Raw genomic sequence first — 23,903 nt, 5'->3', positions numbered from 1 at the left:
TGTGAAATGCCTTGGGACTTTCTAATACATTAAAGTTGCTAAACAAATGTAAACTGTTGTCTACGTTTTTTGAGTTTGCTCCTATATCCCTTTGTTTTGCTTCTATTTCTTCCCCAGGTATACTACACGTTCACAATAAGCTTGTAGATCCATTGTACAGTATGAGAGAAATCGATACAATGAAGATACTGAATCCGAGCTGTGAGAAACGAAGACAAGAAGCTTCAGGACTTTCCATGGAAATTGCTTTTTCTGAATGAGTATCTGAAAGAAACTTGCGCTAACTGGTTATGAAATCTTCACCACACTTCCTCACACTTATGTTCTCAAAAAAAAATGTCTGTTATTTTTATGGAGTGGGCAGAAAGGGGGGAGGATCTTAAGGCAGCTGATACAGACTGAGGCTAAACTTTACTGATTGAAGCATAAGGATTTCAAGAAAAGGGGGTTGACGACGAGAAGAATATCCTTGACCTATATGAACATTTATACTTTTTAAAATGCTTAATTTTTATTTGTGGAAATTTGTAATTTGCAGTTCCGACCCGGCTGCTCCCTATTTAGTATATTTTGCCAAAAATAAAATCACAATTAAAATAAAAATCCTTTGGGTAGCATGGTGGCGTAGTGGTTAGCACTGCTGCCTCACGGTGCCGAAGACCCGGGTTCGATCCCGCCCCGGGTCACTGTCTGTGTGGAGTTTGCACATTCTCCCCATGTCTACATGGGTCTCGCCCCCACAACCCAAAAAGATGTGCAAGGTAGGTGGATTGGCAAAGTTAAATTGCCCCTTAATTGGGCAAGAAAAAGCATTGGGCACATGAAGTTATTTTTTTTTTAAAATCCATTAACAATTTAATGTGAGAAACCACTTAAATAGGATAAAGTCATTGCAATGTTTTATTTTAAATCAAAACTTTGCGCAGAAGTTATACTGTTGTACTGTGCACCTCATTATAATGGCTTGATTAGTGTTACTGTTTCTCTTTCAATATATTGATTCTATTTGTGAATTAACTTTGCACCTAATTCAAAGTCACTGTACAAGCCTGAGTTTACCCAGTTGTTTTAATAACTTGTCATGTACTGCATTTGGTATTTTTAATGTAGAGGACTGAAAGGGACAACTACAGTCGACCTGGCTCATCTTACTGTTTGAAAACCGATCGCTTGCTACTCCTGCCAAATACCCTTTACTCAGACTATATATCTTTGCTGCTTTTCTTTGCATTGTCCTAGATGTTCACGAGCTTTTTCTGTAAAGTAACAACGTTTAACTTGCCTGTCGGGACTTCCCTTTCCTGCACTTACTTTTGTGCTCCTTTGCAGAATGTTTTCTGTGTCAGGAAATCCCCAAGTTTAAACAGAAGAATATTTAACCACAATTGAATATTCAGTAGAATGGAGAGCCTTCCTGTGGCAGCTGGTTTTGGGCATTTCATTTTTGTTCCTAGAGTTTGATTTATGCTTTACTGTTGAAGGCATTTTGAACAGGTTACAGTCTAAAAGCCTGGCATTTTGGATGCAGGGATAGGTTTATCAATACTTGGTTGTAAACAAACTCGGAAAGTTGACCAATTTACAAGCAAAAATGGAGAAGCGAAGCTTATTTAAGCCATCAATTAAAGCCAGTTACTAAAGTAGTATTTTGAACTTTTTGCAGAACAATAAAAATGTTGCGTTCAACTTGAAAATAAGTCTTATTCGCATGTGTAATCATTTTGTGCTGAGCCATTTGCCAGGAGAGGTCTCTTTATCCCGTACTTACAAAGGAGAACCTCTCCGGCATACGGATACGAATATTTGCATGATTTAAAGTAACATTTATTGAAATCAATGGATTAATACAATTTTTAAAATCAATTTGCACAGATTCAAAATACTCATCATTGCTTTTAAAATGTAACACGGTTTAAATTAAAATTGAATATAAATCAATCAATCAGAACAATGCACTTTCCCAAATCAATTTACACAATACACAGATTTAAATCACTCAGTACGGCTGTGCATTAATCAATCAGTTATTTTAAACCACTTGGCATTTTTCTCCAGATCATAGAATCATAGAATTTACAGTGCAGAACAATTTTGCCATTCGGCCCATCGAGTCTGCACCGGGTCTTGTACAAGGCACCCTAAAGTCCACTCCTCCACCCTATCCCCATAATCCAGTAACCCGACCTAACCTTTTAGACACTAAGGGGAAATTTAGCATGGTCAATTCACCTAATTGCACATATTTGGACTGTGGGAGGAAACCGCAGCACCCAGAGGAAACCCAAGTAGACACGGGGAAAAGTGTAAACTCCACAGTCACCCGAGTCCAGAATTGAACCGGGGGCCCTACAGTGAAGGTAAGATTTTCACATTACTTTTTATACGATCCCTCTTCAGATACTTGAGTTGCAAATGTGTCTGTGTCACTTGTTGATCACACCTGGTCACGCTGCTCCATTGCTGATGCAGATTCCTCACTGCTCCCGGATTCCTGGAGCTGGTGCACAGATTCCTCACTGCTCCCGGATTCCTGGAGCTCATGCAGATTCCTCACTGCTCCCGGATTCCTGGAGCTGATGCACAGATTCCTCTCTGCTCCCAGATTCCCGGAGCTGGTGCACAGATTCCTCACTGTTCCCGGAGCTCATGCAGATTCCTCACTGCTCCTGGTTCCTGGAGCTAATGCACAGATTCCTCACTGCTTCCGGATTCCTGGAGCTAATGCACAGATTCCTCACTGCTCCCGGATTCCTGGAGCAGATGCACAGATTCCTCACTGCTCCTGGATTCCTGGAGCAGGTACACAGATTCCTCACTGCTCCCGGATTCCCGGAGCTGGTGCACAGATTCCTCACTGCTCCCGGAGCTAATGCACAGGCTCCGCACTGCTTCCGGATTCCTGGAGCTAATGCACAGATTCCTCTCTGCTCCCGGATTCCTGGAGCTGGTGCACAGATTACTCTCTGTTCCCGGAGCTGGTGCACTGATTCCTCACTGCTTCCGGATTCCTGGAGCTGATGCACAGATTCCTCACTGCAATCGGATTCCTGGAGCTGATGCACAGATTCCTCACTGCTCCCGGATTCCTGGAGCTGATGCACAGATTTCTCACTGCCCTCGGATTCCTGGAGCTAATGCACAGATTCCTCTCTGCTCCCGGATTCCCGGAGCTGGTGCACAGATTCCTCACTGCCACTGGATTCCTGGAGCTGATGCACAGATTCCTCACTGCCACCGGATTCCTGGAGCTGATGCACAGATTCCTCACTGCCCTCGGATTCCTGGAGCTGATGCACAGATTCCTCATGATGTGTTGGGCAGGCTGGGTCAAAGTGGACTGCGCTTGATGCAATGTAGCGAGAGACAGACTTCCAACACTTGATGAGATGCAACACGATTTTTAAAAACATCTATTTTACATGTTCAATTGTGGGTTGACACTGCTGACTTGACTGCAGACCTGATGCTAGCCTGACCAGACTTACTAGCTACCACATGGTGTTTGCACTGGCTAGCTCGTGGACTCTGACTGTCTCAGTGGCTGGGTCCAGAGAGAGCGGGAAACCTAGTGCCCTCTGGCTTTATAGTGGTAGTGTCCTGCTGGTGATTGGCTGCAATGTGTTGTGTGCTTACTGGTCATCCTGTGTGTCAATCACTGCCTGTCTGCACTCCATTATATACATAGATGTATATTATGACATCTCTCTCCTCCCCCCCCCCTTTTGTTTTGTATTTTGTGTTCAGATAATAAATATTAAGATGCATGTGCGTGAGGATGTGTATATGTGTGTGACTATATACAGAATGAGCTAAAATGGACTTGTAGACATAGGAAGGTGTCGCTAGTGCAGATATAGGGCAGATGAAACGGTAAACAACAATATTTACAGAGGTCAAAAGGATGAGGTAACAAAATTGTGCAAACGTTCGGTCTATAAGTTTAGTCTCTCTGGCGGGTGACGAATTCTGGTTGACCGCCTCAAGGTTGGATCAGGGGCCGCCTGCACTTGGATAGGCAGGACCGCCGCCAATGAGGTGGTCGCAGAGGTCGACAGGATTGCTGGTAGATCGGTGGCCTCGTGGCAGGGCGCGTCCGGAGGAAGCGGTGTGTGAGGTAGGACATCATGTTTGGGTGGCGGGCGTGGAACTCTGCGCAGCGCCAGCCTGTTGCATCAGAGGAATGAGCCATGTGGACGAGGAACGATCTCGGGGCCAGCTGTGGCCGACCAGCGCCGCCAGGCAACTGTACACAAACTCGCTCAGTTGGGACCAGCTCGGGGAGATCCGTGGCATGATTGTCGTATGCTGATTTCTGTTGGGCCCGAGACTGCTGCATCTTTTGTATGACCGGGAAGTTGTCAAGGTCTGGAATGTGGATGGCTGGAACTGTGGTTCGCAGAGTGCGATTCATGAGCATGTGCGCTGGAGACAACCCAGTGGACAGCGGGGTTGCTCTGAATGCCAACAGTGCCAGGTTGAAGTTGGAGCCTGAGTCTGCAGCCTTACATAGTAATCTCTTGACGATATGGACCCCTTTTTCGGCCTTCCCGTTTGACTGCAGGTAGTGGGGGCTGGAGGTGACATGACGAAAGTTGTATAGCTGGACAAAATCAGACCACTCCTGGTGTAAAAACAGGGGCCGTTGTCACTCATCACCGTGAGCGGTATCCCATGTCTGGAAAATGTTTCTTTTCATGCCTTAATCACCGCCGTCGACGTGAGGTCGGACAGTCTCACCACTTCGGGGTAATTGGAAAAGTAGTCGACCAGGAAGACATAGTCACGCCCCTTGGCATGGAAAAGGTCAACACCGACTTTGGACCATGGGGAGGTCACTATCTCAGGTTGCTGCAGAGTTTCTTTAGGTTGCGCTGGCTGAAATTTCTGACATGGGCAGTTGAGGACCGTGTTGGCAACATCCTGGCTGATGCCCGGCCAGTAGACTGCCTCCCGAGCTCTGCGTCAACATTTCTCGACCCCCAGATGACCCTCGTGGAGTTGGCCGAGCACCATAGCTCGCATGCTCTGCGGAATCACGATTCTATCGAGCTTCATGAGGATGCCGTCCACCACCGTCAGGTCGTCCTTGACGTTGTAAAACTGGGGACGCTGTCCCTTCTGCCAGCCATTCGTGAGGTGCTGCATCACCCACTGGAGCAGAGGATCCTTGGCCGTTCCCTCACGAATTTGAATGACCCTCTCATCAGAGGCCGGAAAGTTGGAGGCACAGAATTGCACCTGCACTTCGATTTGGCAGACAAAGTCAGTTTGCTCACACGGTGTGCTGATAGACCTGGAAAGGGCATCTGCAACAATGAGTTCTTTGCCTGGGGTGTAGACAAGTTCAAAGTCATAGCGGCGTAGCTCGAGAAGGATTTGTTGTAACCGTGGCGTCGTGACATTCAGGTCCTGGATTATGTGGACTAATGGCCTGTGGTCCATCTCAACCATGAATTTTAGGAGGCCATACACATAGTCGTGGAACTTGTCGATTCCCGTTAGGAGGCCCAGGCATTCCTTCTCAATCTGAGCGTACCATTGTTCAGTGGGCATCATGGCTCTGGAGGCACACGCAACTGGGGCCCAGGAAGAGGAGTCATCCTGTTGGAGGAACACCGCCCCAATACCGTCCTGGCTTGCTTCAGTAGATATTTTGGTCTCCTTGGCAGGGTCGAGAAACGCCAGCACCGGGGCCTTGGTGAGTTTTGCCCTCAGCTCACGCCACTCTTTCTCATGAGTGGGCAGTCACTGGAATTCCGTTGACTTTCTGATGAGATGGCGGAGGGCTGTGGTGTGGGACGCCATGTTGGGAATGAACTTCCCGAGGAAGTTGACCATCCCTAGAAAGCGGAGGACCGCCTTCTTGTCCTCTGGGGTCTTCATGGTGTTGATCGCCGAAACCTTGTCAACATCTGGTTGCACGCCGTGCTGCGAGATGTGGTCGCCAAGGAATTTGATCTCTGATTGACCGAACGAGCACTTGGCCCAGCATAGAAATGGTAGCCATGGAGTTCCCTGAGAGCGAACCCTCAGCTTCAGAGCCACATGACCTGCTGTTTGTTGGTCCAAATTACAAAAGCATCTCTTGACCTCGGTGATGTCCCAACCTTGTAGACGTGCCTGCCGGAAAGTAAGTACCGTGGGTAGCATGGTAGCACACTGTGGCTTCACAGTGCCAGGGTCCCAGGTTCGATTCCCTGCTGGGCCACCCTCGGTGTGGAGTCTGCACGTTCTCCCCGTGTCTGCGTGGGTTTCCTCTGGGTGCTCCGGTTTCCTCCAACAATCCGAAGACGTGCAGGTTAGGTGGATTGGCCATGATAAATTGCTCTTAGTGACCAAAAAGGTGAGGATGGGTTTTGGGTTATGGGGATAGGTTGGAAGTGAGGGCTTAAGTGGGTCGGTGCAGACTTGATGGGCCAAATGGCCTTCTGCACTGTAAAGTTCTATGTACATCCCATCAGGGACAAGAGGATTGTAGGGATGCAGAGTCAGCGCACAGCCCTGATGTGACAGCACTGCTCCGCCATGAACATCCTCAGCTCCCTCTTCTCCTCAAACACCTTGAGGAATTTCCTGCACGCTGCAACATTCTTGAAGATCTCATCAAGGTATCCAGCTCTGGGGATGTCCTGCAGATTGTAGATGTCCACAGCTTCGAATCCGCAGGATTCCAAAATGATTCTCTTAACGAAGAAGGCACGGTCAATGGATGTACCTCCTTCGCTGTCTTTCTCCACCACCCGAATGTTGCTACTTAGTCGCTGGTTTAGGGCTCTATTCGTTGTAGTGATCAGCTCTCCAAGTTCCCTGTGTTAGGCACTGAAGCCCCGGAAAGGGGAAACAAACAACCGCAGAAGAAGTTCTAATACTTTTTTTTTTTTAAATTTAGATTACCCAATTATTTTTTTCCAATTAAGGGGCAATTTAGCGTGGTCAATTTACCTACTCTGCACATTTTTGGGTTGTGGGGGTGAAACCCACGCAGACACGGGGAGAATGTGCAAACTCCACACGGACAGTGACCCAGAGCCGGGATCGAACCTGGGACCTCAGCGCCGTGAGGCGGTTGTGCTAACCACTAGGCCACCGTGCTGCCCTAGAAGTTCTAATACTAAATGGCAATAGGCCGGAGCCTTTGCTGAAGCCAAACCACTCCTCCCCCATCTCCTCCTCCACTGCTCCCGCCCAAACATAAACAGAAATGAAACACACAAAACCACAACTACACATGCCCAGGGACAACCATGACTCTGGTCTCTCCCCCTGCCAATGACAATGCAGCACTCCTACACAGGATTGCACCATACCATCAGCCAGACTATGTGCAATGGCCTGTGGAGTGAGACTCAAATCCAGAAATTTCTGACCTCAAGGCAAGAAAGCTTCCGCTGAGGCAAGGTTTTCTCCTTGTGCTGGTATTTTGTGATAGGTGGGTTTTTCATGTCAAGCAGCAATCCCAATTGGCTTCACTAATTCAGCTGCAATGACCCAGTTAACAGCTATATTTGGATAAGGGGGAAAATCCCTTATTACTGATCCAATGCATTTGTGGAAGAAAAAGGAAATACTGGAATTGGCATCTCCTTTTCCCCTTCCCCACCTACAGCATGTTTGAACAGCCTGGCTAACACTCCATGGGTTGGATTCTCCGCACCCCGACACCGGAATCGTGTTCGGCGACGGGGGTGGAGGATCCGTTTTCGCACACAAATTTGGAACTGGCGCCAGTTTCTCAATTCTCAGCCCCTTGAAAATCAGCGTACTCATGGAGTACACCGCACCGAGTATCCACCACCTCAGGCCATTGCCTGAGGCCCGCCCTGCGATGCTCCTTTGCCGACCGGCTGAATTCCCGATGGCGTGGTTCCAACATGGTCGCACCGTCCGTGATGCTCGTGTGACGCCTGTGGACTCAGTCCGGGGGCACCACAGTCGGGGGAGAGCCGATCGGCGGACAGGGGTGCTTCATACGGGGCTGGAGGCTATGTGTGCTGGCGGTCCGGGGCGCGCGAGCGGCCGATGCGGGGCACTATTTCGGAGGTCCAGGCCCGTGGGTTGAGTTGCGAGCTCTACGACGGCTGCCTGCTAGCCCCCCGCAGAAGGGGAAACGGTGGCCTTTTGACGCCGACCACAGTTTTCACGACGGCGTGGGGAGATAATCCCCAAAACGAAAAACTATGAGGATACATGAAAAATGGTGAGCTGTATACCAATAGAGCTGTATACACAATCTAGCACGGATTATTAAAGGAATGATGAGGGAAGAAATCTTTGAATATGTGAATTGTTATTAGGTGAACAATTTTTGTTTCGAAACCAGGGAATAATTATAGGATGGGATACTCCGTTCCTGAGACTTGTTGACGCCGGGGCAGGATTTGTGGACTTCAACCACAGCAGAACTGGCGCCGCACCTGCACCAATTCAGCAACTGTGGAGGGACGAGTATCGGCGCCGAGCATCGGCACCATGTGTAACACAATTGGTTCCAATGAGAAACTCAGGAGGTGGACAAGCTGTAGCCACATATACACACTTCACTCCCCATACACACACACACACACACCATCCCAGCCAACAAGATGGTACTGGTCGCGCTAGAACACGCCCACCCCACTGATGGGTTGGTTGGGGCCAAAGGGCACCTAGAGGGGGTGGCTTGGGGGGACACCCACATGACCTGTGGCACTAAGTTCACAGTGAGCTGTTGCAGCCTTGCAGGCTGCGGCAATGGTGTTCCGTGCCAGTCCACCCCAGCTCCACGGCCCACCTCCTGGCCAACCCCTGCTACTCCTCCTCGCCCTGACAGAAGCCCCTCCCTGGCCAGTGGTACAACTGTCAGCAAGCTATGGCGATGTTGGACACTTCCCAGACCCCCACTCTCTCCCTCAGCAGCCACAGTGTCTGGTTTGCGATTTTTAAAAGCACAGGTGAAGCTCGCCGCCGGGAACGTTCCCCCCCAGTGGAGGCGGAGAATCATGCAGGCCTCGCAGAATACCGGTCAGGCCTGCTAATCATATACCAACGCCGTTTATTGTACTTGCGGAGTGGAAGGCATTGATACCGCTGTCGAGACACCGGAGAATTGCAATTTGGCGTGAAACCAGTACCTGCCACGATTTTGGCATCAAAACCGATTCTCCGCCCAATTGCGTTTCCTGATTCCGGCGTCGGCCGATGGGGAATCCTGCCCCCTAGAGTCTAGAATATGACAGGCCAAAAGACTGTCTGTGCAAACTGGATTCAACAGCACAATTAACTCAAAAGATTGACATTAAATGTTTTTTCGTTACACTAATATATCAGAAGACAAATGGGCTATCTATCTCCAGTTAGCAGACCCTTTTGCAATATTGGCTGTTAGACTGCAAAGGATGCATTCATATCCCTCCACCCCCACCCCACTTTCCCCGGATGACCATGCAGCCCCCCGCACAGATGGCTCAAATACACAACAACCTTACTGATAAAAATAACGTTAGAAATCCAGCCCATATGACAGACGCATTTTATATTTTGCTGCAATGCGTGGCCTGGCCACGAGATGGCAGTCTTAATTTGAAAATCACAGTCCATCCTCCGTGGATACTTGCTATGGGAAAAGGATATTTATAATGAGTCACAAAATGAGGTTCACAACATTAAAACTACGCAAATACTCTGCACATTTAATTAAGCATTTAAGTGCCTAAAAGCTTGTCAGAATATTAAAAAAAAATCTGCCAGGGTTTGTTTGAATCAATTCAGACTGATGGGATGAAAGCCTCCTCTTTCCCATTAGTTATAATGGGCAACAATTAAATCAAATTGGAACTTATCTCAGGTTTAAGTGGGTGCAGTCTCCAAAATGAGCCACAGTTCAGCAAAAAATTGGTGCAACATTCTTCTTTTATAGAAAAACTGGCAACACATGCGTTTTTTCTTGTTGCTGACAAACTACTGTGAAAATTACAGCAAAGTGCGGTTCGCAAATCTGTGTTTCCTGTGAGTGTGATTACCCCGGTAACAATGAACTTGCAGCCAATTGCAACACATCTGGAGTAACAGCAAACTTTTCATGCAGCTCCTAAACCACTTGGCCATTCCGAAATATTGGGAGGTTTGTCAGCCCACTTGTGGGAAGCACGTTTTTGTGATGCAAGGGCGGGCACCCTCTGGTACCGTGGATGCAAGCAGATCTCTGGTTGGGAAGGAAGGCTGCAAATATACAGCCAGTAAATGTGATGAGATGCATAATGTAAGTTTGTACATAATATTGTGCACGACCTCCGACCACTAGGTGTCATTGTAAACTCATCACATCATCATGTGATCTGGGAGTGGGGAGTAGATCGTGCTGGGAGATAGACCTATTTGCAGTAGTTCCACGGGAGTTGTTTAGTGTTAGTTGTTTGTTAGTTAATTTACCCCAGTTATCTTACCACAAAGTTTGTTCGATAATACATTATTTTAAACTATATGTTTTGTAGTTAATCGTTCACTTTGGCCAGTCTACAGAACGTGACAGTAAATAATAAGGGGTGGAAATAACACTTATGCAAATTGCATCCAACCCTGGAAACAAATTTCCATCGATCAAATTGACCATCTGTTCCAGTGACAACCATCGGCACTCTTAGCTTAAATCCTCCTCCACTCTCAGGTACCATGCGCTAAGAGGGCATTGCCAACTATCACATTCCATTGGATTGGTCCATGATGATGCTTGACAAAGCACTGCAGCAGTTTGCCGTTGCCTTTTGCAGTCTGGCTGGCCCAGAAACTCTCTGACCCTGACCACCTGCCGCCAGGTGTGTTGGAATGATTTTGGACTGACAATCAACCTGTTGGGACACATGATGCAAGCACGTTACATTACCATCCCGTCCCAGGCACGGGACACTGCCACTGTCCCATAAGGGCTGGAATTCTCTGCCCATTGGGATTCTGTGTTCCCGCTGGCAGTGCCCCCCCCCCTGCCCGCGGGTTTCCCGGCGTTGTGGGGTGGCTTCAATAGAAAATCCCATTGACAAGCGGCGGGAAGAGAGAATCCCGCCGCCAGCGAAGGGCGCACCTCTGAGAAACACGCGCTGACGGACTGCAGAATCCAACCCAAGATCTCCCTTAGCTTAAATATAAAACCCAAAAACAGTAAGAGGTTACAGAGTACAAGAGGAGGCGTGCTCCCAGACACAAAACAATGCATCATGTGAGGAACTTTACTCAGCAAAGAGGGTTTGGAAAGCATCGGATTGAAATAAAAGGGAAAAAACTGCACTTTTCATGACCTTACAAAAGCATTTTACAGTGAATTAAGTACAAGTATAGTCATTGCTGTAATTTAGGGAGTGTAGTGGCCAAATTCTCCACAGGAAACTCCCACAAACACCAATGTGCTAACGACCACTTAATCTGTATTTGTGAAGCTAATTGAGGGATAACCTTGCTGTCTTCTTTGAAATAGGGCTCTAGGATCCTTTACATCTATTGGAGGGAGCAGACAGGGCCTCGATTTAACGTTTCATCCGAAACACAGCACCTCCGACACTCCCGCAGTACTGCACTAGAATGTCAGCCCTGGCTATCTGTGCTCAAGGTTTGGAAACCGATAGAACCCACAACCTTGAGACTCGGAGATGAATTTTCCCCTAACCGAGCCACATCTGACAGATTGGAGTGATGCAACTTGTGATTATTTCTGCTATGTGGATGTCCAGCATGGGATCGAACTATTTTGCTGTCTGTGTCTGCTTATTAACTCCTCCCAGATTTTGTTGGCAAAATAGACTTTCAGCGCCAAACATATTGCAGCAAGCAATAGTAGAGGCCACGATGAACAAAATGAACTAACTCCCAATGACGTACTTGCGAGGGTGTTGAAAATTTTCAAACAGACTGTGTTGAGTTTCATTATTTCCAAAAACATGTGGCTGCACTCCAGAGAATCGGTTGCTGCAGGGTCCCAGTGTCCACCTGATTCAGTTACTGACTACACTGGCTTTTGTGAGTTTATTCTGAGTAGGCTGACTTAGCTGGTATATCGCTGTTCTGAAAGGCCACAGTGAAGTGTTTACTGAGCCACTGTCACATCTGAAAACAAGGGTAAAATGGCTGCGCATTGGAAGTTTATTCATTGTAAAAACGGACGTGTTCTTCAGCACTAATAATATATTAGAACTCAAAGGTGAAAGTGAAGAGGCCCACACTGTGAATATTTTTGAGGGGAAGGAAGCTATTTTGAGAACAGATTGGTTTGGCAGTGTACGGTATGCTAACAAACCTTGCTCCCAACAAGGCAAACGTTGTACCATTCAAAATAATTAGCACCAAATTGGAGGAGAATTTTAAACCTGAATCATAGAATTGAAGAATTGTAGAATTCGGTGGCGCAGTGGGTTAGCCCTGTTGCCTCACGGCGCCGAGGTCCCAGGTTCGATCCGGCTCTGCGTCACTGTGCGTGTGGGGTTTGCACATCCTCCCCGTGTTTGCGTGGGTTTCGCCCCCACAACCCAAAGATGTGCAGGCTAGGTGGATTGGCCATGCTAAATTGCCCCTTAATTGGAAAAAATTAATTGTGTACTCTAAATTTATAAAAAAAAGAATCATAGAATTTGCAGAATAATAATAATCACTTATTGTCACAAGTAGGCTTCAATGAAGTTACGGTGAAAAGCCCGTAGTCGCCACATTCCGCCGCCTGTTCAGGGAGGCCGGTACAGGAATTGAACCCGCACTGCTGGCCTTGTTCTGCATTACAATCCAGCTGCTTAGCCGACTGTGCTAAACCAGCCCCATATAAGGAAGCCATTCGGCCCATCGAGTCTGCACCGACCCTTGTAAACAGCACCCTACTTAACCCCACATCTCTACCTTATCCTCGTAACCGAACCTATCCTTTTTGGACACTAAGGGCAATTTAGCAAGGCCAATCCACCTAACCTGCACATCTGTGGACTGTGGGAGGAAACCAAAGCACCTGGAGGAAACTCACGCAGATACGGGGAAAACATGCAGACTCTGCACAGTGACCCAAGCCAGGAATCGAACCTGGGACCCTGGAGCTGTGAAGCAACTGTGCTAACCACTCTGCTACTGCACCGCTTGAGATAATAAAACGCCGTGGGCAACACTATCCGGAACGGCAAGCAGTGCCGGAAAAAACTGCACGACCTCCTCCTTTGCCCGTGAAGGTGGCATCAAAGAATTGTTGGATTTTGTCTTGTGCTGACATATGCAACTTCTATCACTGTCAGAGAGCTTCTACCAAGGCTAAGGCCAGGACTCTGATTGGAGGAGTACTGTTGAGAGAGATTTGATAGCTTACTATTTCTGTAACCACAACCATATGGCAAAGCTTTTGGAAAACAGCGACGTCACAAGATTGGATTTCACTGTCCTGAAGTGAATTCAGAGTGCTGAAGCAATGCGGAGCTAGAGATGTATGGTATTTATGCCATTTTCAATCACTCAAAATTATGTTGCAGGTGTTGGTAAATTAACAAAGCATCAACATGCACATCTATACGGCTACAGATTATTCAAATCTAAGTAGAAACAAATGCAGTGAGGGCATATTCAGTGACATACTTCGAACTGGTGAAGTTTTAGAAACAGGTGGACAAATGGAGTGCAATGTCCAATATAAGGCCAAGTCCTTCTAATTGCCCATTTAGCGAGGTATGGCGACTGTAAGGATCCTCCGGTTAATCCTTGTCTGTCCCTTGTTTTTCCCTTTTAACTTCTGTTATTCTGCTATTTCAATTTTTGGAGCTGAACAGTTGATGTAGCCTATGCCTTTAATATGGACCTCAACTTTAATTTACAAAAAGCGACCTTAGCAGGATGTGCTGTTTGGTCTGACATCAATGATGACTCATCTCTTTTTAATAAATTTAGAGTGCCCAATTATTTTTTTTCCCAATTAAGGGGCAATTTAGTGTGGCCAATTCACCTAACCTACGCATCTTTGGGTTGTGGGGGTGAAACCCACGCAGACATGGGGAGAATGTGCAAACTCCACACGGACAGTGACCCAGGGCCGGGATTCGAACCCCGGGTCCTCAGCCCCCTAGTCCCAGTGCTAACCACTGCGCCACATGCCGCCCCTTGTGATGACTCATCTTGATGGATTTGGCTGGTGGCTAATGAACTGTTTCAGATTGCCGGGTGGTAGCCTGTGCTGATTTGTGCTGACCATTCTGGAATGTTCCTTCCTTTGTAGGATGGTGGTTCCAGGGTTTCAGTTTTGTTTTGAACTCAGAGCTAATGGAAGCTCTTTTGAGTTTCTCTCTCCCTGGAAGTGGTAGATCTCCCTCAAATGCCCGGTTGGAGACTCTGTTTTATCCTCTGTGAAGCTGGAAGGCCACAGCCCTGATCTCTCTCTCATCTGGTGATCTCTGTCTAAAGATTCAACATAAAGACCTTTCCCTCTGCACAGCAGGATTGAACTGTAGGGAGATCCAGTCCAGCAGTAGCTGCAGGCTGGTCAGTTGTTTAAAAACCCCTTTGAAACTCTCGTGTGGGGAATTCTGTTCTTATCTCAGACAAGCTGTTGGTCCTTCTGGTGGAGTTGGAAACAAATAAGAATTACACAGGCCTGAGGCTGTTCTTTTATGTGAAGTCCCAGGTTGATAAATATGAAAGCGACTCCCCAGAGGAAAGCCCACACCCTGGGAGTTCTGACTGAACGCAGCTGCCAGAAGATCCTCATTAGCAATCCAACTGGTGGTTTCAAACTCACCGTGTCCGGGGTGGACAGCCGGCTACAACAACTTTAATATCAACAACAAGGACACTCATCTCTCTTTCCCCATTTTAATCCCTGTCACTTTACCCCTTTTCCCTTTCTCTGTTGTGTCTGTCTTGTGTATGTTTGGGTAAAAGGTGGGATGGTAAACGGGGGAGTAGTAGATCAGCTGGCCACTTTTTTGTTACAGTTATTGCATGTTTCAACTATGTTCCTGTTATAAATAAACAGTTATTGTGTTCAACTTTCAAACCTGATGGCTATAACTTAATTGAACAGGCAAGGGACCAAATATTCTGCAAATTTTATATGAACTATTGGTTAATTCATTTGTGTTGGGACTCCGGGGTCGGTGGGGTTGGAATTGACCGTGCACTAGCCCAGGGTGTCAGAACTCAAATCCAATGTTAATGGGTAAAGGCTGGCTTCATGAAGTTTGTTTAGATGCCTGTTTTTCAAAATAAATCGACCAAACTTGATCAGCAATTGAATAGTTCTAACGACATTCCAACGAAGAAGGTGAGGAAATGCACATCCAAATTAGGTATTATACAAAACCAATATATTGCAAGGTGAAAGGAACTGGCTATTTCTGATAGGTAAAAGGGTAATTAATTTAGCTATTTTAATGTAAACGCTAAAGCACAGTTTAAAATCCATTTAAAATGGATTTCATCATTACAAAAACACACAGCTTGCAGAATTTGCAGTGGCAAAGCACAGACTTTGAAACATTCAAAAGCTGGCTGCAGCTTATGCAACATTTTACTGATATTAAAAAATAACCATTGTTCTAATGAACAGGATTGCAAAGGTTATGCAGCCATACCACAATCTGATCAAGGTCACCATGACTACATGAACCCACCATTGTTCAGATTACAGATAATAGTGCAGTCAGCAATAAAACCAGTGAAAGCTAGAATTGATTAAAAGAATATATCACATTCGAACACACCCAAACATCTAAAAATGCCACATATTTGAATATATGTTGCACATTGATGATTGACAACTAACCATCCAACCAAATGCATTTGAAACCCATCCAAGCCAATCAGCACATTGCAGGGGTGGGGACAGATGGAGTCAGACTGATAACATTATCTTTAAGCATAGAGGTCCGGGCAGACATTTTCCATCCAGAATCATTCTATACCTTTTTAAAAATAAATTTAGAGTACCCAATTATTTTTTCCAATTAAGGGGTAATTTAGCGTGGCCAATCTACCTAACATTCTATACCTTTTACCTAACTACTCGCTATCCTTACTTCATATTTTCATATTTCCACTCTAACTCTTGAAGTTTGAGCAAGCTGTTTTGCTTTAAGCAAAGAACCATTGCTATATTTTGAAAGTAAAATCTGTTGTAAGCCATTCAGCCAATTATTTCTCTTAAAGTCTTTTGCTGGCAAGGGCTTTATTGAGAACATCTGATTTGTAACCACAAGAAGATTTCAGTCTCTCAATTATAATCAATAGACACAATTATAATCAATAGACGCATCCGAGAAGTGTCCACTGAGTTTTGAAGTGTATACGAGACTACACTTAAACCGCACGGTAGATTACTACACAAGGTTAAGGCAATTTTTTGCATCCCCAAAGCCTACACTAAGGAGGAACTAAAGAAGTAGCTGGAAATGGTTCGCGGGTGAAAACAGATTAGTGATTGGACAACCCCAATTGTAGGAGCGACCAATTTAAACAAAACCCTCAATCTATACAGAGACTATTAAGTCACAAGTGATCAGGCAATGGATTATGAGCTGGATCCATTACTGACCTCTCAAGATTTGTATGCATAGTTAGCGGGATCCAAGATACCCAAGTTGAATTTGTCCCATGCTTGGTTTAGATCGAGAGAGTCATCAGGATATTATGATAAACACACCTATGAAGTTAAACCCCTGCACAAAACTGCCCTATGGTGTCTGGTCTCCTTCAAAAATCTTCCGAACATCAAAGGATAAGATTTTGCTCGGCATGTTGCACTGCTTGTGTAATCAGGATGACGCATTGACTGGAACCAAGGAAGATTATCTTCAAGTGTTGAATGAAGCGTTAAAAAGGCTCAACGACTACAATATGAAGTTGAAAAAGAGTGATGTGCTTTTGTGTATTGTGAACCTATGTTCCGTGACCTGACAATCAATGCAAAGTGCCTACAGTCAGTGAGAGATAGGTTGAGCCAAAAGATGATCTTTACAATGCATGGTCCAATACTATTCGTGATTTCTGCCTAAGCTTTCAACAGTGTTATCTCCATCGCAGAAAGAAGTAGCTCGAAATGGTTCGTGGGTGAAAACAGATTAGTGATTGGACAACCCCAATTGTAGGAGCGACCAAATTAAACAATACATTCAATCTATACAGAGACTATTAAGTCACAAGTGATCAGGCAATGGATTATGAGCTGGATCCATTACTGACCTCTCAAGATTTGTATGCATAGCTAGCGGGATCCAAGATACCCAAGTTGAATTTGAGGACAGAAAATTGCCTATGATGTCAACAACACGCACAGGAAGTTCAAAATCGCCGCAAACAAATTTTCAGCTGTGCTGTTGGGATGTTGTTGGGGCCCATGGCCTTTGGAATGTCCAGTGCACTCTGCCATTTCTCAATACCACACGGGGTGAAGTGAACTAGCTGAAGACTTGTTTATGTGATGGTGGCGACCTCAGCAAGTGGCCCGATGGTCACCCTTTTTGCTGCAGATGGTTGCGCATCCTTTGTACTCGTGGGCTGGGCTTTGTCATCATTGAGGCTGATTGAGTTTGAAAAGTGTTCCAGCCTTTCCTGAAAGTTAAGCTTTGGAAACTCACTCCTTGATGCTCTCAAAATATTTAAATTTTGATGGTCAGCTGTGAAATATTAATGTATAAGTTCTCTCCTGGTTCAGAGAATCCATATCAGAGCCAATCATTCACAAGAACATAAGAACTAGGAGCAGGAGTAGGCCATCTGGCCCCTCGAGCCTGCTCCACCATTCAATGAGATCATGGCTGATCTTTGTGGACTCAGCTCCACTTTCCGGCCCAAACACCATAACCCTTAATCCCTTTTTTCTTCAAAAAACGATCTATCTTTACCTTAAAAACATTTAATGAAGGAGCCTCAACTGCTTCACTGGGCAAGGAATTCCACAGATTCACAACCCTTTGGGTGAAGAAGTTCCTCCTAAACTCAGTCCTAAATCTATTTCCCCTTATTTTGAGGCTATGCCCCCTAGTTCTGCTTTCACCCGCCAGTGGAAACAACCTGCCCGCATCTATCCTATCTATTCCCTTCATAATTTTAAATGTTTCGATAAGATCCCCCCTCATCCTTCTAAATTCCAACGAGTACAGTCCCAGTCTACTCAACCTCTCCTCGTAATCGAACCCCTTCAACTCTAGGATTAACCTCGTGAATCTCCTCTGCACACCCTCCAGTGCCAGTACATCCTTTCAAGTAAGGAGACCAAAACTGAACACAATACTTCAGGTGTGGCCTCACTAACACCTTATACAATTGCAGCATAACCTCCCTAGTCTTAAACTCCATCCCTCTAGCAATGAAGGACAAAATTCCATTTGCCTTCTTAACCACCTGTTGCACCTGTAAACCAACTTTCTGTGACTCATGCACTAGCACACCCAGGTCTCTCTGGACAGCAATATGCTTTAATATTTTATTGTTTAAATAATAATCCCGTTTGCTGTTATTTCTACCAAAATGGATAACCTCACATTTGTCAACATTGTATTCCATTTGCCAGACCCTAGCCCATTCACTTAACCTATCCAAATCCCTCTGCAGACTTCCAGTATCGTCTGCACTTTTCGCTTTACCACTCATCTTAGTGTCATCTGCAAACTTGGACACATTGCCCTTGGTCCCCAACTCCAAATCAGCTATGTAGATTGTGAACAATTTTGGGCCCAACACGGATCCCTGAGGGACACCACTAGCTACTGATCGCCAACCAGAGAAGCACCCATTAATCCCCACTCTTTTCTTTCTATTAATTAACCAATCCTCTATCCATGCTACTACTTTACCCTTAATGCCATGCATCTTTATCTTATGCAGCAGCCTTTTGTGTGGCACCTTGTCAAAAGCTTTCTGTAAATCCAGATATACCACATCCATTGGCTCCCTGTTATCTACTGCACTGGTAATGTCCTCAAAAAATTCCACTAAATTAGTTAGGCACGACCTGCCCTTTATGAACCCATGCTGTGTCTGCCCAATGGGACAATTTCTATCCAGATGCCTCGCTATTTCTTCCTTGATGATAGATTCCAGCATCTTCCTTACTACTGACGTTAAGCTTACTGGCCTATAATTTCCTGCTTTCTGCCTACCTCCTTTTTTAAACAGTGGTGTCACGTTTGCTAATTTCCAATCCACCGGGACCACCCCAGAGTCTAGTGAATTTTGGTAAATCATCACTAGTGCATCTGCAATTTCCCTAGCCATCTCTTTTAGCACTCTGGGATGCATTCCATCAGGGCCAGTAGACTTGTCTACCTTTAGCCCCATTAGCTTGCCCATCACTACCTCCTTAGTGATAACAATCCTCTCAAGGTCATCACCTGTCATAACCTCATTTCTATCAGTCACTAGCATGTTATTTGTGTCTTCCACTGTGAAGACCGACCCAAAAAACCTGTTCAGTTCCTCAGCCATTTCCTCATCTCCCATTATTAAAACTCCCTTCTCATCCTCTAAAGGACCAATATTTACCTTAGTCACTCTTTTTTGCTTTATATATTTGTAAAAACTTTTGCTGTCTGTTTTTATATTCTGACCAAGTTTACTCTCATACTCTATCTTACTCTTCTTTATAGCTTTTTTAGTAGCTTTCTGTTGCCCCTTAAATATTTCCCAGTCCTCTAGTCTCCCACCAATCTTTGCCACTTTGTATGCTCTTTCCTTCAATTTGATACTCTCCCTTATTTCCTTAGATATCCACGGTCGATTTTCCCTCTTTCTACTGTCCTTCCTTTTTGTGGGTATAAACCTTTGCTGAGCACTGTGAAAAATCGCTTGGAAGGTTCTCCACTGTTCCTCAACTGTTCCACCATAAAGTCTTAGCTCCCAGTCTACCTTAGCTAGCTCTTCTCTCATCCCATTGTAATCTCCTTTGTTTAAACACAAAACACTAGTATTTGATTTTACCTTCTCACCCTCCATCTGTATTTTAAATTCCATCATATTGTGATTGCTCCTTCCGAGAGGATCCCTAACTATGAGATCATGAATCAATCCTGTCTCATTACACAGGACAAGATCTAGGACCGCTTGTTCCCTCGTAGGTTCCATTACATACTGTTCTAGGAAACTATCGCGGATACATTCTATAAACTCCTCCTCAAGGTTGCCTTGACCGACCTGGTTAAACCAATTGACATGTAGATTAAAATCCCCCATGATAACTGCTGTACCATTTCTACATGCATCAGTTGTCTCTTTGCTTATTGCCTGCCCCACCATAACGTTACTATTTGGTGGCTGATAGGCTACTCCTATCAGTGACTTTTTCGCCTTACTATTCCTGATTTCCACCCAAATGGATTCAACCTTATCCTCCATAGCACCGATATCATCCCTAACTATTGCCCGGATGTCATCCTTAAATAACAGAGCTACACCACCTCCCTTACCATCCACTCTGTCCTTCCGAATAGTTTGATACACTCAGATATTTAACTCCCAGTCGTGACCATCCTTTAACCATGTTTCAGTAATGGCCACTAAATCATAGTCATTCACGATAATTTGCGCCATCAACTCATTTACTTTATTCCGAATACTACGAGCATTCAGGTAAACTACACTTATGTTGGTTTTTTTACCTCTGTTTTGAATCTTAACATCTCCAGTTTTACTCCTTTTAGTATTACTGGGCCTATTCACTGAGCTCCCCTCAGTCACTGTACCTTGTACTGTCGCCCTTTTTGATTTTTGACTATGCCTTCTCTGTCTTGCACTTTCCCCCTTACTTCCTTTTGCTTCTGTCCCTGTTTTACTACCTTCCAACTTCCTGCATCGGTTCCCATCCCCCTGCCACATTAGTTTAATTCACAAGGAGAATCTGAATATCTTCATACTGTGGGCGCTAATCAGTGGACTGACGTTAAAGTCCGCTGTCGGACATGTTTAGTGTGGCATTTCTCAGTGGCTGCAGCGCCGTGAAACATCCCACTATCCAACGGCACTTTGTCATTTTCTTTGGCCTAAGAGGGGTTTTGCGCTGGCGGGCGCAAGTTCACCAACAGGAAACACTCCTTGTAGATCAGGGCACCTTTCTGTCCGGCAGCCCCGGTCTCCCCCCTGCCCCCCCCCCCCACACTTTCATGCCCCCCTCTGCTTTATTGACCCCCCTCAACCCACCAACCTTGGGTAACCCCCCTGTAAAATCCGCTCGACCCTCCCTCCAAGTGGCAAGCCCCCCCCCCCCCCCCCCCCCCCCCCCCCTCCGGCAAGACCTGACCCTTAACACTGCACCTGGCACCTGGGCGGTCTGGCACTGCCAGCCTGGCAGTAGCCCAGACACCCTGGCCCAGGTACCGGGGGAGTGCCAGGATATCACCCAGCTCTGTCCCCGACCACTCGGGGGTCTTTAATGGCCTGGGAAATGCCCCCAGGTACTGTTCTGCCTGGTCCACGTTTGTGTGGACCGGTACTAAATGGCACCGTGGCCAGATCTCCCTGGCACAGCCATTAGGATCATTTAAATATTCAGATCTGGATCTCGCCCAGTGAGGGTGTGATACAGATCACACCGGGTGGAATGGGATGGGTGACACTACCCGGCATGAAGCTGGATTTGGGGCACGCGCACAGTTCACACGTTCCGCCCGGATCTGTGCCAAGCTCAACGGGGTTGCTGAATTGTGCCCTGCGTATTGAAAGGCTGGACCTATCATATAGGTCCTGGACTATAGAGCTATAAGGTGCGATTCAGTGGCCTTGTTGCGCTTCGGTGGGAGAGGCCAAAAACGAGAACCTTGCCCGGTGGCAAACTGTCCACGATGCAACCGGCCTGTTCCCGTAGGTGAAACGGGATCCACCATAATGTGGCGAGATGCCAATAATCACCACTTTAGCTCTATTTCCATACAATTAACAGGAGCCTGCCCATAACCACTGACTTCCCATGATTCATCCCCCTGCCCAGAAAGCGGTCACACTGGCACAGATTAGCACTTCTTTTGAAAAACGTGAACCTGGCGGATGGGCTGCTGCGGGAACCAAGGATGTGAGGAGCCATCTTCACTCACAGGCAAATAGCCCGGGGGCATTAGGCTTGCTGCCCCTGTGCCTGGACGGGTGTGGGGGGACAACCAGGAGTAGGGGGGGGGGGGGGGAATAGAAGAAGGTTTCGGTGAGGGGGTGTTGGGGAGGGTGAGGTGTGGGCTGAATGAGTGGCGTAGGGCACGGCATGGTGATGAGAGGAGGCGGCGAGTGGTGCCAGGCGCAGTCCTGTTGGGGGTTGGGTGCTCTGGTGCCAACTCACCAGTGCGGCCCGGTGGAGGCCGTTGACTTCCTTGTGGCATTGGCTGCCAGTCCTTCTGGTGATGCTGCCCATGCTGAGAGCAGCTGCCGGACGGCACTAGCTGCCCTGTGGATACCCTTGGGACTCTTGGGGAAACAGGACATCCATCCTGCCCTTGAGGAGTCTCCCCAGGCCTGCATCACAGAATCGTGGGGCTGGTCCTCTCAGTGCCATCGCTGCGAGCTGAGTGGGATTGGCTGTGCAATAGCAGTTTAAGTGCTGCTCTATCTTGTTAGTGGGAGTCCCAGTGAATCGCCTGGTGAGCCTTGATTTTCAGCGTGAAGCCCATTCGTGGACCAATTAACGTTGGATTGCGGTGATGGCCCCGCTGGGACGAGCGCGGGGAACCTTGCAGCAGTTCCCGCTCACTACCGCGCTTAGAAACTTTCTCATTGAAGCACTCCCATCGTTAAATAAATCCTTCATGTTCTTTCAAAAACATTTGACATTTGGGGGCGGCACAGTGGCTTGCTGGTTATTACTACTACCTCACGGCAGCGAGGACCCGGGTCGCTGTCCGTGTGGAGTTTGCACATTCTCCCTGTGTCTTTGTGGGTCTCATTCCCACAACCCAAAGATGTGCAGGATGGGCAGCACAGTGGGGCAGTGCGTTAACCCTGCAGCCTCACGGCGCCGAGGTCCCAGGTTCGATCCTGGCTCTGGGTCACTGTCCGTGTGGAGTTTGCACATTCTCCCCGTGTTTGCGTGGGTTTAGCCCCCACAAACCAAAGATGTGCAGGCTAGGTGGATTAGCCATTTGAAATTGCCCCTTAATTGGAATAAAATAATTAGGTACTCTCAATGTTTTTTTAAAAAAATTGTCATTTAATGCATTTCTTTTTAATTTAATTCATTGCTAAAGGCTTCCAATAGCAAGTTTTATTATCATTGTCCATCATAGAAGCTTAGATTTGCAACACCCGTGTCACTAAGGAACTGGAAAGTGTCTGAACATTTTATTGATAAAATGCAAATTTGAAAAGCAACAAACTGTAACACCTACACATGCAAATCAAGGTTTAACAAGCATTGATCAAGAATTTTCTGTTTTTGACTCTTTGGCAATTGCGATTTTCTATTAAAGGGGAAATGTATTTCATTCAATTGCTGTGTAATTTGAAATAACTAATAATGTATCGATTTGCATGATAAAGTTCTTGTCCACTCATATCACCATCACAGGTGAATGTTTGAAAGTGTGAAGCACTCTTGCTTTCATGGTCTAATTGGGATCGAACTTCATTATGTCACAGCAGATTGGGGGAGAGGGGGAGAAACATTGAGGCTGCTACTTCACATTTATAGATATAGTCCCGTTTTAACATTTATAAATAGGTAACAGTTCCACTGTAAGCAGAGTAGCTTTGAGCCAGCATCAAGTTCCAAATTACTGTTTGTGCTGTAAGTAGATTATGATATCGCCCAGGCATTCTCATGCATTTACACCTTATCTTTGGAAGACTGACGTAGTGGTTTGTACCATTTCCAAAAATATAACAAAGTTGCAGTTTTCATTATAACTGGTGTTAGAAGTTTTAAAGTGCCAGGAAATGTTGCAGTTTCTGTTTGGAAACTGAACATGTTCCATGATGACAGATGCTAACTGAACTTCAGGGAGTGTTTCAGT

General features: G+C 46.3%; 1 protein-coding gene across 3 annotated transcripts in view; it reads left to right on the top strand.

Annotated features, from left to right (window-relative positions):
* The window catches only part of LOC119965352 (glucosamine-6-phosphate isomerase 1-like), a 28,223-nt gene extending 26,526 nt beyond the window's left edge, over window positions 1-1,697 (top strand). For all 3 annotated transcript variants that reach the window (XM_038796003.1, XM_038796004.1, XM_038796002.1), the window contains exon 7: window positions 118-1,697. In XM_038796003.1, the coding sequence (XP_038651931.1) occupies window positions 118-260 (143 nt within the window). In that variant the 3' untranslated portion in view covers window positions 261-1,697. The remainder of the gene's footprint in view (window positions 1-117) is intronic.
* Window positions 1,698-23,903: the final 22,206 nt, after the last annotated feature.

Source organism: Scyliorhinus canicula, chromosome 4 (assembly GCF_902713615.1).
Source record: "Scyliorhinus canicula chromosome 4, sScyCan1.1, whole genome shotgun sequence".
Classification (NCBI taxonomy): Eukaryota; Metazoa; Chordata; class Chondrichthyes; order Carcharhiniformes; family Scyliorhinidae; genus Scyliorhinus; species Scyliorhinus canicula.
Note: the sequence above shows the minus strand (reverse complement) of the source record. Positions and strands in the feature narration are given on the sequence as shown.